The sequence below is a fragment of the Vanessa cardui genome, chromosome 1 (assembly GCF_905220365.1).
Source record: "Vanessa cardui chromosome 1, ilVanCard2.1, whole genome shotgun sequence".
Classification (NCBI taxonomy): Eukaryota; Metazoa; Arthropoda; class Insecta; order Lepidoptera; family Nymphalidae; genus Vanessa; species Vanessa cardui.
Window position 1 is genome coordinate 14,201,864 of NC_061123.1, and position 16,468 is coordinate 14,218,331.

At 33.6% G+C, this 16,468-nt stretch overlaps 1 protein-coding gene across 3 annotated transcripts in view; it reads left to right on the plus strand.

Moving 5' to 3' along the window:
- The window catches only part of LOC124532562 (alpha-catulin), a 101,920-nt gene that overhangs the window by 2,059 nt on the left and 83,393 nt on the right, over positions 1 to 16,468 (plus strand). For all 3 annotated transcript variants that reach the window (XM_047107521.1, XM_047107537.1, XM_047107529.1), the window contains exon 2: positions 8,705 to 8,885. In XM_047107521.1, the coding sequence (XP_046963477.1) occupies positions 8,705 to 8,885 (181 nt within the window). The remainder of the gene's footprint in view (positions 1 to 8,704; positions 8,886 to 16,468) is intronic.

Here is a 16,468-nt window from a genome sequence, read left to right on the forward strand (position 1 = left end):
TATTCAATTTTACTCTAAAAAGGTTTTAACTTTTAGGAGATTTACAAGCTGTTTTATTGTTGTAGTTTTGTGTTTTGTATTTATCATTTTTATACACTACTGTAAAAGTACATAAATTCTTAAAAATATGTAAACTTACTTACTTAACTTATATCTACTTAAAAAGTTTAAAAAGTTGTTTATATTTTTATACCTGTCTCACGTCAAGAAACTTTGTAGAAACTTCTTTGTCAATACATCTCCTTCGAATTGTCTCCGACAGACAACATAGTCCATATATTTGTTTAAGGGAGGTATAGTACGACGCAACTTAGATGTAGCATCGGCAAAATTCGTAAAACCGATTACTGCCGATTTTTTCACAACCAATGGAAATAGCTCTCAACCCGAGAAAGCAAGTGCAAGTAAATCCACGTGTTAAATTGACGAATATATTAGGTCATATGATATTACAAGTTATTACGTTTGCGTAAGGATGATATTCACATAAGAAATACTTATTGATAGTTTGAGACGGCGTACTTTAATTCGGATGTGATCGGTTTTAGGAATTTTGCCGATGCTAAATCTAAGTTGTGTCGTACTTTAGGTAGATAGTAGTAAAAACACTGTTCCAGAACCTGAAATAATACCACTTCTTACACAGTCAAAACTAATCCGTATCAACGATATTATATTCTTAGTGTCTCTAATTACACTGGCTTACTCACTTATTAAGATGTAACTCAGTAAAACAACTGTTACTATTTAGGTGATACAAGGTAATTAGTGTTTCTAAACTATTAAAAATATAACGTAATAATAATACCACCTGTATTAAATTTATAAAGTCGAAAGTCTTAAACGGTGGATGTTGATACACTTACACACAAAAACTCCTGAATGAATTTTAATAGGACCTTATAATAAAATAGCGTATATTTACAACAATACTATGTATATTCACAGAAACATTGATTACTTTTTTTTATTGATCGCTTTGAAAAATATAATGATAATCATTGTATATGCACTAGAAGTAAGGATAAGCTCATAGCGCCAAGTTTCCGACTCCACAAAGTCAATAAATCTTTGTTGAGGTAAGGTATCCGTTTCTATAATAAAATTCCGCAGACATTTTTAACTTTGCCGTTACGTAAATTCAAATCGTTTGCAAAAAATACATTGGTAAAAAAGGCGTATTATTCGATAATAAAAAGATAGTAGAAAAGATCATAGAAAAGTTGTATTGTATTTAACTAATATGATTGTATTTTTTTAATGTTGAAAAAGAGTAACTATTGACTTTCTTGCCGGTCCTTCTCGGTAGAATATACTTTCCGAACCGGTGGTAGCTTCACTTAATTGTTAAATGACGATTCAAAAGTACTTTAATTTGATTTGATTTATAAAGATATTGTGTGAATTGTACCTGACAAATACCCCCTAAAAGAAAAGCCAAGCCGAGGGCGAAAACTAGTAAGCGATCAAAAAGGGAAAATAGTATTAACACCATCTGAGGGATATCGATATCTACACTCTACAGTAACAAACTCCTTAGAGCTGTTTAAAATGAATGTAGATTCAGATATTACAAGACGCAAAAAGAACAATGACGTCAGCAGACTATTAACCTGAGAAAAAGTATAGAAGTTTCCAGGCGAGGTGAAAATAAAACCTTGAACTAGTTGGTCGGATAAGGTGGTAGGTGTGAAGGGAAGCGCGACCCTTAAAACAAAAAGTTCACAAATATCGGGAAAATGAACGAGGTGTCTTTCATTTTCTACTCACTACGGTTTGAGATGTTGTTTGTCAGTTCATGGAATTTTTTTACGTACATATATATACATATATAGGTAACGTAAACAAATCCAGCGATTTCGTTCGATTAAAACATTACTTTTATCTAAAATATTATATATATCCGTCTGCCTCTGATCTTATCTGTCAGATTGCAACCACTGTACTGATTTTTAATGAATAAAAATAAATATTGGACAACATCACATACATTACTCGGATCCCAATGTAAGTAGCTAAAGCACTTCAGTTATAGAAAATCAGAAATAACGACGGTACCATAAACACTCAGAACCAATACAACATTCGAATTCGGCATTCGAACCCTGGACTTCGGAATGGCCTTTTCATTAAAACCGGCGTACACTACCACAGAGGTCGTCACAGTAAAAATTATATGGTTACTACTGTAACTGCTACTAATATATTATCACTTCTGTTTTCTACTTGACCTCTCATAACTAACCTCTATGACGCAAGCGAAGCCGTGGACAACATCTACCTACGCATAAGTATAACTTCTCCACAAAAGGCAAGGCAATAGGCTATTTGACAATGCGAAAAATAAATTGTGAATTATAGTAATCAGTGTATTTTGACTTTAAAAATGGTTATTTACTAACGAAAGCTGAAAATAATACTTAATTTACTCAAAAATCCATAAATAAAAATGCATTTTTTCAAACGTTTGTCACGTGACACAAAACGCTACTGATTGGCCGGGCTTATGGTGAAGTCACTTTCTTGTAAACTTTGCTTTTCTACTATATGTACCACAGATTAAAATACGGGAAAGTGACGTCACCGACCCATCGCAGCGCCATATTGTCCAAGTAGCGTTTTTGCGCGCTATTTAAATATGGAATTTTAAATAAATTTTTCGGCAAATATGTACTAGAAATAAAAAACACAACTTTTACTGGGTTCCTTAACTTCTACTAAATAATATAAAATGGATTTTAAAAACCAGTCAAATAGCCTATAGCCCAGCAGACGGGCATACTTTGCTTTTTAAAATAAATTAGTGTCTGAGTTATGACATGAATTCGGGACGTGGGTGCAAATAGGCGCACAGAACAACCCCACTTAACACACTTTCTACCGCCAAAAAGCAATACTCAGTACTGCTGCGTTCCGGATTGTATCATGGTACTAGTTTAACAAACATAAGGGTCATAACTACTTTATTCCCAAGGTCGGAGGCGTTTTTGGCGATTTAAGGAATTGTTGATATTTATTACGAAATGTCATTTACCGTAAGGTGAAATATATTTAATGGAGTAGACATCAAATGACATTCACAAACATACAAGTCACGTGACCTTTACAAAAGGTCACGAAAGGAGTTCAAACCCACGACCGTACACTGAAGCGAATAACCGCTGTAGTGTATAATCAGTTTCATGTAATTGATATGGAAATTGAAGAGTTTGTTGTAAGTGCACTGAGTATCTGGCGAAGATATTTATCTATAAATATAATAAATAAATAAATATAAGACAACATCACATACATTACTCTGATCCCAATGTAAGTAGCTGAAGCACTTGTGTTATGGAAATCAGAAGTAACGACGGTACCACAAATACCCAGACCCAAAACATCATAGAAAACTAATAGTAATCTACATCGACTCAGCCGGGAATCGAACCCGGGACCACAGAGTGGCGTACCCATGAAAACCGGTGTACACACCACTCGACCATGAAGGTCGTCAAATAATTATATATTAATTATAATGATAATAATTAAATATAATAAAATTGAAGTGTCTGTTTGTAAGATTAAAATAGCCCTTTTTTACTCAATGCATATTTATGTATACACGGGACAAATACCAAAATAACATTTTGTACAATTTTTGTCTGTCTGTCTGTTTGTTCCGCCTAATCTCTGGAACGGCTGGGCGGATTTTGACGGGACTTTCACTGGCAGATAAGTGATATAATAAGGAATAACTTAGACTACAATACTTTTTTTTGTTAACTTCAAACGCGTACATAGTCGCGGGCACAGCTAGTTGAAATATATTTGTTATATTATATTCAATAATAGCTGTAAATTATATAAAATAGCTCGCTTTTGTCCGCGTAATTGAAAACCATTGAAGTTCCACCATTCACCCCTTCTTTCCCTCAGGCCAGCTCGACGGTACCAATTATTGAATTGAAATTGAAAGGTGTACATTCACAATTTTCAAATCGATACAACGAGAAATGGGTCAAAATCGTCTAGATTTGTTTACAATTCCTGATTTTTAGATAGATACAAATATAAATTAATTATTTTTAATCTTTATGATTTATTTATTTCAACAACAACACTGAAAATTGCTGAGCTGAGATGGCCCATCTCAGCAGTGGGCAATGTACAGGCAGTTACTTTACTTACTTTACTTTACTGAAAATTAACAACAAATATAGTTAACATTCAATGAGACACATCTTTAACGGTGTAAGCAACATTTACCTTAAAAATATAAACTAATCTGACCTGTACAAAATTAGTTTTACTATTATATCAATATCGCCTTTAGATGGCAGGGTATTTAATTAATTATAAACACAAATTAACCACATCCAAATTCAATGGTGATTGGATTTGAACCCACAATCATTGGTTTAGCCGTAAGCTTTCTAAATACTGAACCGTCTCAACTCCATAGTCAATATAATTGATATTCCATACTTTAATTCTCTATATCATATAAAACCTTAAAGTTGTCTTCCTATATATATATATATATATAATAAATCTATGTTATAGAAGAGAAAAAAAGAAACTAAGATCAAATTCCCTAGCCAGAAAAAGTTAAGAAATTTGCTTTTTATTTTCGTGTTGCAATGTTAAAGTGTATATAGGCCCTTATTCTACCCAAAAATAGGTCGAGTAACTAGTACACAATAATAATTAAATTTAATTGAGCGTAAAAAGTATCGAGCATTTAATGTCTTTATTATTCGACTAGATTCAAATGTTACAAATACATAAATTTACTATCAACATCTGTAGCGCGAACAAATGAAAAAGCTCATAAGAACCTCCCGTTACACAGTTGTATATAAAAAAACAGTACTAATGTTTGAACATCAAAAATAATAACATCATAAGAAAAACACTTATTGAATGCCAAATTAACTATTATATAACGTTGGTTAGACGTTATGGCGACACTCACTTCGGTGAATTATCATTAGGTATTACAGTTTATACGCTCGCTGAAGTGGAAGTTGGCTGGTGGAAGTGAGCTGGTCATGTCTTCGGCGCCTTGATTGTAGATGGAGCCGACACGTGTAAAAGTGAAGAACACATTTAAGATAACGTAGTGTAAGCGCCCTGTGGCGAGGCGAACGGGTAATTTAAAAAAGGCAGCAGGTACCGGTTCGATATGGGCTGCCCACGATTGGGACGGTTGGCGTTTTATGGGGTGGCTTTTGTCCAGCATAGGACGGCAGAAGTCTGAAATTTTTTCTAATGTTTTTTATCGACAAATACGTTTCAAATTACATAATATGCCAATGAAATCAGACGCCAAATTTCAACACGAAACATCTATATATATCTTAATATATAAAAATCCAGTGTCACAATGTATGTTCCCAGTGAACTCTTCACCAACTCAACCGATATTGATGAAATTTGGCATTTATGTGTAATTTGGTCCAACTTAAGAGATAGGATAGTTTTCATTTCGATTAATGGCATCAATGATTTATAAATAACAATAAACTGATTATCAAAGTTGATTGTTGTTATTAATTGTAAGTTACGAAAATTTCGAACAGATGGCGCCTCACATAGGATTTTTTACAGAAATCTGTCAGACCGTTTATCATTAACTTATAATAGATGGCGCTACCGTTGAATTTTAGATTTCATTTTCCACTACACGTGGTGCTGGTCATTTTTTGATCGATACTCTCTGTGACATCGCTTTTTCTGGATCATTTTTCATTTTATTTTCATTTGTTGTATATTATTTTGGATATCTATATTGCTACTAATTTACAGTTACATAATGCAGTGAAATATAAGAACAACAAAATAATAGTACAAGGAATTTATTCACATAAAATTTTCAGTAAAATGCCACCAAAAAAATCTAACCTCAACAATGCCCGTAGCAAAAAAGCTCGACAAGGGCGTCTTGAAAGAGCTCACGAATCAGTCGAACAAAGAGCAGAAAGAAATGAAGCTCAAAGAATTCGCATAGCTGATATTCGTGCGCTTGAATCAAGAGAACAGCGTGATAATCGTCTCCAAGAATATTTATCGAGAACAAGAGCTGCACGTGGACAACACATAGATCAATTAGAGAACGAGACCGAGAAAGGCAGCGAACCAGTCGTGCATTAACACGTGAATCATTTGTTCGTCTTGGGTTTAATTATGCACCAGACATTAATTACTCAGCTGATCCCAAAGTTACCATCGGTGCGATGAACAAAATATGCAAACATTGTCAGGCGTTAAAATTTCGGAATGAATCACCTGGCATGTGTTGTGCCTCAGGGAAAGTTGTATTATTACCACTCCCTACTCCGCCTGAACCTTTGAAATCTCTTCTTTCTGGCATTTCAAATGATTCAAAGTTATTTTTGCGTAAGACACGAAAGTTTAATTCTTGCTTTCAAATGACATCATTTGGAGCATCAAAAATTTGCGATCTCTCAACTGATGGTCGTAATTTTGAAACAACATTTAAAATACAAGGACAAGTGTACCATAAAATAGGGTCATTGATGCCAATGCCAAATGAAGATCCAAAATTTCTCCAAATCTATTTTATGGGCAGTTGTGAAGAACGTGTGACAACGCGATGCCAGTATAATTTTATTGAACAAGCAGAAGAGAGATCAATTGTAGTATCGTTAGAAAATTTTTTGGAGAACCGTAATCATCTGATTCAATTGTTTAAAAGAGTATCACCACAATTAAAAGGTGACAATTATCAAATCGTCATTAAAGCTGACAAAGTACCATCGGGAGGACACGCTGGCAGGTTCAATGCGCCAACTGTAGATGAAGTTGCGATTATTATGGTCGGTGATCCAGTTGACAACAGATCTATAAAAATTACCCGCCGAGATAATACTGTGAGTAGAATTTCAGATATACACCGTTCGTACGACGCACTCCAGTACCCATTGATATTCTGGCAAGGACAAGACGAATATCACATCAATATCAAACAGCGTGATCCAATTAATGGTAATGAATTAAATAAAAAAGTTAGTTCAATGAATTACTACGCGCATCGATTAATGATTAGACATAATCAGGACAACTATATTCTTCGATATCGTCAGTTGTATCATCAATTTGCTTAGCCACAGCAACGCGTGGCCGGGTCTGCTAGTATATAATAAAATTGGAGTGTCTGTTTGTTATATTAAAATTACCGCTTTTTACTCAATGCATATGTATATACGGAACATCTACGATTTTTTTTTAAAGTCACGCTGCAATGTCCAAATACTGTAACGTCAGGTGCCTCCCACTGACGACATATATTACAAAAACTGCCTAATACTGAATTATAAATACTGAAAATAATAATATCTGCGAACTAAACAATAAGTGTTTTTGTTAAGTTCACGCTCAAGAAGTCGCGACTTAGCAAGTTAAGAATACAAATAACGAGCTGCCAGTCCCGACTTCGTCCGGTTGAAATGAGAATTTCATTTACTTCTCGATTGCAACGCCACCTACCGTCTAATCTGAACCATCCATCTAAGTCAAATACACACAAAAAAAATGATCGAAATCATTCCATCCGTTTAAGAGGAGCTTGTTACACACGTACGGAAGATTTTTATATATACAATTCTGGTACTAAATATACTGCAGAATGTTTACAGTTTTTCTGTCATTCTCTAGTACATTGTGTGTGTATTTATAGATGATAAAAAAGCGGCGAGTTAATACCTGTTGACTTCCAAGCAGGATATGTTAATTTTAATAATTGTATTTAACTAACATGACTTTGTATTTTTTAAATGTTAAAAAAGTATAACTACTGGGTTTCTTGCCGGTTCTCCTCGGTAGAATCTACTTTCCGAACCGGTGGTAGCTTCACTTAATTGTAAAATGACGATTCAAAAGTGCTTGTAAAAGCCTACTTGAATAAAGTTTATTTTGATTTGATTTATACACGCACAATATAGTAGAGAATATAAAGTATTCATAATATAGAAAATAAATAATATAAATACCTCTTGAATCAAATTATCTAATAAAAAAACGGTTCAAAATCCATTGTATAATTTTAAAGATCTAATCATACATAGGGATAGACAGCAGTAAGCAACTTTGTTTTATACTTTGTAATGATTAAAAGATATGAAAGTATTACTACTGTGTACTTATGGCTCATTTAGGAAAATAAACTAGGTTAGATTACAACTGATAACATATCGGTGTTTGGTTGGAAAATATGCCATATAAGTATTGTAAAAGCTTATTGATACTATTTTTGTATTATTATTGAAACAGCCAAACAATGTTGCATTTGCGTTATAGTGATCATCAGAATATTTTATAACACACATATGTATTATTTAAGTTTTATCTGACAAAAAAATTACACTGGGTTTCTTTCGCCAGTTCTTGTCAGGTCTGAGGTTTGTTTCCGGTCCGGTGTTAAAATTCAACAATCAAAATAAATTAAAATACTTCTGAGTGGAATAAATATAGTTAAATTTGACTATTAAGGAAATAAAATAATAAATTAACAATAAATTGTTATTGTAACAAAGCAAAAGACAATTATGGTATATACCTGTTATAATAAGGAATTAAAAAAGCACGAATAAAAGTGTGTGATTAAATATTGCATTACCTTATAACCTCTAAACGTACTTTAGATATAAAGAGCACAGATTAGATATGATATACTATCATAAAAATTATCATTTTTGGGTAGATTAGCAGCCTGGTGGCGACTCGGGGCGAGGCGGCGGCGGGCGGCGCGGCGGTGCAGCGTGTAGGCGCCGCCGTCTGCTGTGCCGTGGAACGCTTCGTGGCCGTCGGAGAGACCATCGCAGATGACAATCCGGATGTACGGCACAGCATGGTGCTAGCGTGCAAGGAAGCTCGGGCTGCAGGTAATCTAGTCGCTTTAAGTAACTCGTCGCTATCGAACAGTGACCTTATTCAGATTGATTGTGAAACCGATACGAATAACCATAAATTACAATAACATAATTTGACAGATTTCGGTCACAGCGAAATGTCACCAGACTAACCAAACGTGCGAGACATATTGTGATGGACAAGTTTAAGCGCAAAACAATTGTAATTTACACCCTCACTATAGTCAAATGTCAATGCAACATAACCGAAAGGAGGTTAGTCTCAGTACGAAGTTAACTTCCTAGAATGTAAACTACAACACTAACCATTTTCAAATATCGAACGGCTACTGAGAATCCGTTAACAGAAAAACTCTTTAAGCCAAACCGAGACTTCAACTGTTAGGTACTGGCCGTATTCAAGTAGATTTTCAAGCATTTCAGATAAGCCAGTAATTTACTGATACAATTACGTATAAAACAAAGAAATGTCACATAGCAGTAATACACCCGTTTAGCTTACGGTCGCATTGGAATAATCCAGGCCTTAACAAAGCCGACCGCAAATACCATGTTATGAATCTCGGAATAAGCGTTGCAAGCGTTTCTTACGCCGTATTAACTTACACAATTCTCACATACGAACCGTACTTACGACTAAATGTAATTTCGAATTTAAATACATTTGCCAGCTTTCATGTGTACAATCCAAAAGAATCGGAATAATTTGTTCAATAGCGTGAACTTGTTTTAAATGCACCAAATATTTGTTTTTTTTAATAGTGGGTTTTTCAGGATTTATTCATTATTTTTCTTTTAACACCCGCACACCCCCTAGGTGCTTTTATGTTATTATAACTGTAATAATTTAATTGCATGGCATTTCTGACATAACTGGAAAACCTTAAGTCGTAGGACAAACGGCCGTAGATACTTTCCGAGGCACGTGAATTACGCCCAGAGAGGCTGTTAATGAGATGTTTCGACTAAATAATAAACCCAATAACTTATTGATCGAGGGATATGAAACCTCGACCTCTGTATTTGCGGCTAAATAAACGAAGCAGATACTTTATTATAATATAATTTCTTTTAGACAAAAGTTTGGGAGAGATTGTTGTTTTAGACATAAGTAATATTTTTTATTTATTCTTTTGTTTTCTTTCTTTGTTTCATTTATTTTTTGATATAGGATAAATTATATTTGTACTGTATTAATTATTCTATGAATACATGAATACTCTGCTTTTTTTGTTTGAAATTAATAAAAAATTATATATATAAATTACAAATATTATACTAATATGGAAGCTATGGAAGGAATTTTGTAAATAATCCAAAACAAAAAACTTGAAGCTAATAGTCGAAAGACTAATTTACACTGAGCTTGAATTCCTGTTTTTAATCATAATAATTTAAGGCTGGAGTTCACATAAATTTGCATGGAAATCGACAGAACTACGGGGTAGTTCGTAATTTTGTCACTTTCGAAGTTTATACATTGGATTAAGCGTTAACAAGTTATACTCATATGATCGCATATATTAACTATAGTTTTAGTTTGTAAGAAAATATTTGAAAATTAAATATGTGCAAATTTCTTTTCTAATGACATATTCATTCAAATTGACACAGACTGTAAATTTAATCGACAATTAAATTTACGATTTTTGTCTGTATTTTTAGTCTGTGGTCAATGAATTTCTCACGTAACAAATTATTAGTAAATTATAGGAGTGCGGTTGAATTTGAAAGCAGCCTGTTTCATTCAAACATTCTGGAAGTAGGCTAAGTTGATGGAAGCGGAGCCGAGCAAGTGCGGCACTGTAGGTAGGTTATATTTAATTACTATGCTTAGCTCTTAGTCCGTTTGAGACGAAGATAAATTCCGGTGCTCCATATACATGGACCGTATTCCACTTAATACACGTCAAATTCGAATCGTCTTCCACATTTAAGTCTTTTAGTTTGTTTAATATGCATTGCATTGTAAATCCTATGTAGCACTATTGAATGAATTATTTTCTCGTGATCAAAACGAATTTTGACAAGGTTAAGTAAGTAACATACCTGTACGTACATTGAACTGTACATTTTCCACTGTTGAGATAAGACCTCCTCTTCCATTAAGGAGAGGGTTTGGAACATATTCCACCACGCTGTTCCAATGCGGGTTGGTGGATTGCACATGTGGCAGATTTCGATGAAATTAGACACATGCAGGTTTCCTCACGATGTTTTCCTTCACCGCCGAGAACGAGATGAATTATAAGCACATATATATAGGGTTGCTTGCCTGGGTTTGAACCCGCAATCATCGGTTAAGATGCACGCGTTCTAACCACTGGGCCATCTCAGCAATTTTGACAAGCAAATTGTTATATTATATTATAAATGTTTCTTAAGTACGGAAATCTAAAGCCGTATTTAATAATACTAGTATTTTCCCGTGGCTTCGCTTGAGTTTTAAGGTGTTGGTCGTCATATGTATGTCTGGCATAAGAGAAGCCTATGTCGTTTCTTGCACTTCAAGTTTGCTTCATACCAAATTCACAAAGCGGTTCAGCGGTTTGGTCGTGAAAGAGCGACAGACAGACAAAGTTACTTTCACATTTATAATATTAATAATAATATTATGTTACAGTCAGAGTTCTATCTCGGTCAAATTTATTTTTGGCTAAAGACAAGTAAAGACTTTTTCGTTTATCTATGCGTCAAATCAATTAAGTCTTAGAATCATACAGCCGTATAAGACCCATTTTATAGTGCCGTTTCGAAAAAAAAAACAGACTACATATGTCATTAGTCAAAAGTACTTTTTTAGAATAAATAATGTAACATATTAATCAAAACCACTTTAAATTCCGACAGTCAAATGAAACCTCTTTTAATACCATGTTCTAAAAAAAGTTCTTATATCAAATTAGATGCTGTAAATGTATATAATCAATCACCAGCTTAAGCTTTCCCCGAGATAAATAGTATCTGCACTAATGACTTCAATTTTATGGGTCGGTGCAAATTTATCTGTGCAAAATATCGAGTTAATCCGCTGCTTCGTTGCTGGCTGGAAGAAGGATTAAACAACAAACTCACTCTAACATATATTATATACAGCGGTAACAAAACAAGGAAATATTTTACCTTAAGCCTGAAGTGAAATAAGTGCACTCTATACAATAAGTGTTCTTGAAACGTATTTTTTAAATAAGTTTTAATTTGTTTGTTACTTGATGTAGAAATATAAATTAAATTTAATATTTTATTATCTTTGATATCATATAAGTTCGTAATACAGTTACTGTTTGTGAATGTTCAAAGGATCTTTCGAATCGTCATTTTACAAATTAAACAGACGGCTAATATCCTTCTGACCATACCATATACATATAGTAGAGATTTATTAAAAAACGATTTTTTTATTATAATTATTTATTCCGTAACTTTGGCCTTAAAAGCTACCTATTATTTGTGACGTAATGAAAATTGTTGGTAGTCCAGTCTCCTGGTGTGAAAGGATTATGTAGGATTTCTACCCACTAATATTGATACGGTGACCGTTCTCCCTCGCTTAAAAGTAGATATTTTAACTCGTAATATTTATTATAAACGATACGATTTTAATCTGCAACCTTCGTGGAAATTAATAATTATTATTTTACAAAGATAATTTTCATATTGTAGTGTATGATAAAAATTTGGAAGATTTAATATTATCTACCTAGTATATAAAGGAAATACATACACAATGATAAATATATCTTCGAAATAAATGGAAAAGTTTTGAAGAAGGACATTAAGCGGAACGAGAGCCAAATAAATGGGCGTGAATTTAAACGATGTACAAAGTTGCACTTGAAAAGATTCTGGAAATCGAGATCTGGCTCGTGCGAATGGAGAAATATAGCGGATGTGCACGTTTTGCGGATACATTGTCTATCATTGTCACTTATAACTATAAAATGCAATCGATTATCACACCAATGCAAGTAAAGTACTTCATTTTAAATGTAAACAGGATTCACTTGGTGGTAGGGCTTTGTACAAGCCCAAGCCAAGCAAGTGGGTAGGTACCATCCACTCATCAGTTATTCTACCGCCAAATAGCAGTACTCAGTATTGTTGTGTTCCGGTTTGAAGGGTGAGTGAGCCAGTGTAACTACAGGCACAAGGGACATAACATCTTAGTTCCCAAGGTTGGTGGCACATTGACGATGTAAGGAATAGTTAATATTTCTTACAGCGTCATTGTCTATGGGTGATGGTGACCACTTACCATCAGGTGGCCCATATGTTCGCCCGCCAAACTATAACTTAAAAAAAACTAAAATGATTAAATAGTTTGAAACGTTGATTGACTTGTTAGTACGTTGGCAGCGGCATCATTTTTTATTCTTTCCATTCAGGAACGTTTATTACTTCGTATGAAAACTATGATAATATCAGTACGGGGCTTATTAGACCCCGTAACGTTTAGAAGAGAGAGAATCTAAAACTCGATGTGATGTGGTGGTTTGGTCTGATCGAATTTTATTTCAACCTTGCGGTAGGTGGTCAAAAAGATCCCGTATTAAAGTAGATACACCATAGCATTCTGTTGTCAAAAGCCATCATTTAAATATATCAAATAGACGTTACGGCCTCTACATACGAGGCGTATTAGACCTCGCTCCGCAATGACCATATTATTGATTTTGTCTTTGTTCGAAAATATCCTTAACGACACAACACTATTTGATAAACGTATCTAAATAAAATACCTTGAATTGTTTCACCGCGTAATAATGTGACACGTCACGATACTTCTAAACACGCATGTTTATTTACTTATCACAATGTGTGGAGTAGACAATATACTAACTCGGTAATATACAAATACATAGGAGATTTTATCAAACCGTTATTGATATTTTTGATAGAAACAGATAGAAACATGTTTTGATGTTAAATAATTAAATTAAAAAAAAAACCGACTTCAAATGCGTGAACACAAAAATAAACTAATAATCGTTCAAATTCGGCGGAGATATTAAGTATAAAAAGTTCATCCCCAATTTTCCACCCTGGGGGTTGTTTTTTTTTATTAAATTTAAATGGGAGCACCCTTGAGGTATTACCTAAAGAAAAAAGATTTATTTAAATCGGTTCATAATTGGCGGAGTTATCGCGTAACAAACATAGAAAAAAACATACGGGTCGAATTGAAGAACCTCTCCCTTTTTTGAAGTCGGTTGAAAACAAGACGTAAATACTTGTAACCCTTCAAGTCAATTCATCCTTCCTCGGGAAAGGCATTCGCAATGATAAAATTCTTCATCATACTTTTAGCTCTACCAATTAATCAATTTCAATCAAATATTAATAATAAAAAACGTTTAATTATAACGACGTATTACTCGATAAAGGATTATGTATATGATAAAAAATCGTGAAGTTAGTATTTGTTAATTTACATGCAAGACAAATATTAATTCAATTTTTGTATAATCTATGTGACCTCAGAAAAGGGAAAAAACATAAAGTTTCTTGCCGGTTCTGATCGGTTGGTTGAAGAATAGTTCAAGAGTCAAGCAGAGCCATGATTCTTATGATAATATGAGTAAGTTGTCAACTTTACCCATAAATACAAGCTCAGAAGTATAAATCACTCTTTATGGAGAGAATGCGGCGTGAACCAAAAATCCAAATCGTTTTAACCCTCGTCCCTGTAAGCACTGGCTTACTCTTCACTTTGAACGCATCAATATTTTAAATTAATGTTTGATGTTATGTGGCGGCGGCTCAAAGCTACCACTCATAAAGATTACGTTTTTGATACATTGTAATATCGCGGCATCGCTATGAATACAGCGTTTAAATTTTTATTACTTTTAACTCGACACTTAGAAAAGCAGGAAATTAAACGTTCTAGAACCTTCCTCGCGATTATAATAAATCCACCTGACCTGGTTTAGAAAGGTGAAAAGGGAAATGGAGAGATTTCAAAAGACGCCCTTGAAGTACTCGAAGAAAACTGCTATATTTGTATACAGCGGCCGCTCCCTCTCAAGAGCCTCTGACTGCCCGAGTAGACTACTCAGCTTTTTAACAAATGTAAACTTCATTTCAACTAAAATACCAGTAAACTGAAAATGTTACGTGAAATATTTACCTTTTTATTTCATTACAGCAAGTAATCTTTCATTAGCTTAAATAAGCAAACCACGAGAAAGTATGAAACATTTTTATTTATAAACGAGAAATGTCAGACAGACGTTCTGTCCCTTAAATATATATTTGTATACTAATAGCCGTAGCGATCGTTTGAGCATAAATATAGAGGCCATTTCATTCAAACAACGCCATCTAGCGGTGAGTTACAACAAAATAGTACAAAAACCTCCATCAAAACACGTATTTGTAACTTTCATAGTCATCGATCAAACTATAGCGAAGTCTATTAATCTCAAGAAGATATACCAATATTCCATGCGAAACTCGATATATTAGTCAAAGTTTTATATAAGGCTTTTAGGCATGCGGAAATCTCAGTTGGTTAACGATACCTCATTTGTCATAATATGATAAGTAGCTTTGGAGCTACGCAGGAGTATACGTACACACATACATACACGAATATAAACACAATAAAATCACAACTGTTTTTCTACTCTGACATAATTATCTCAGACATTTTTAACTTTGCCGTTTCGTAAATACAAATCGTTTATAAAAAATACATTGGAAAAAAAGACGTATTATTCGATACAAGATTTTGTAGATAATAAAAAGCGGGGAATTAATAACTGTTGACTTCCACGCAGGATATATTGATTTGAATTGTTGTATTAACTAACATGACTTTGTATTTTTTAAATTTTGAAAAAGAGTAACTACTGAGTTTCTTGCCGGTTCTTCTCGGTAGAATCTACTCTCTGAACCGGTGGTAGCTTCACTTAATTGTTAATTGACGATTCAAAAGTGCTTGTAAAAGCCCACTCGAATAAAGTTTATTTTGATTCTGCCTCATTCCTGTAATATAGTAATATTTGTAACTTGTATAGTTGTAAGTGAATTTGATTTTTTTGCTTGAAATGAAATTTGGCTTACACGTTACCATCATATTAGCCGGAAGACATCAATTAATGAACAAAGTTTTCGCCACTCGCTTTTTCCTAACAAGCGGGTAAAGATATGAATGAGTGCTAATTTAAGATAAACTATCAAAACTAAACTTCGATTCACGTGATGTGAAAATCAAGACATATACATACATATAACGAAGAGTTAAATTATACTATCATACGTGATGATATTCAAAATATAAGTCTAGTCTCTCACGTTCGTGATATATGTTCTTTATATATTTTCTGAAAAATCACTTTTTTGGCTGTCCTGTGTTCTACGTCATACTGACGTTGCCAGCACGTACAATAAAAAATGAAATAAATCGTAATTAAAATATCTAATCAATATTAAAACAAATAATCGTAATTAAGATTTGGCAAGATTAAGATTAATGTAATATTACTTTATGTGTAAAAGTGCTTTACATGTTATGATTTTTCCCGTACAATATCATATTGATCCAAAGATTTAAAAAAGGAATTCCTTAATATCCTAACATTGTTAAGATG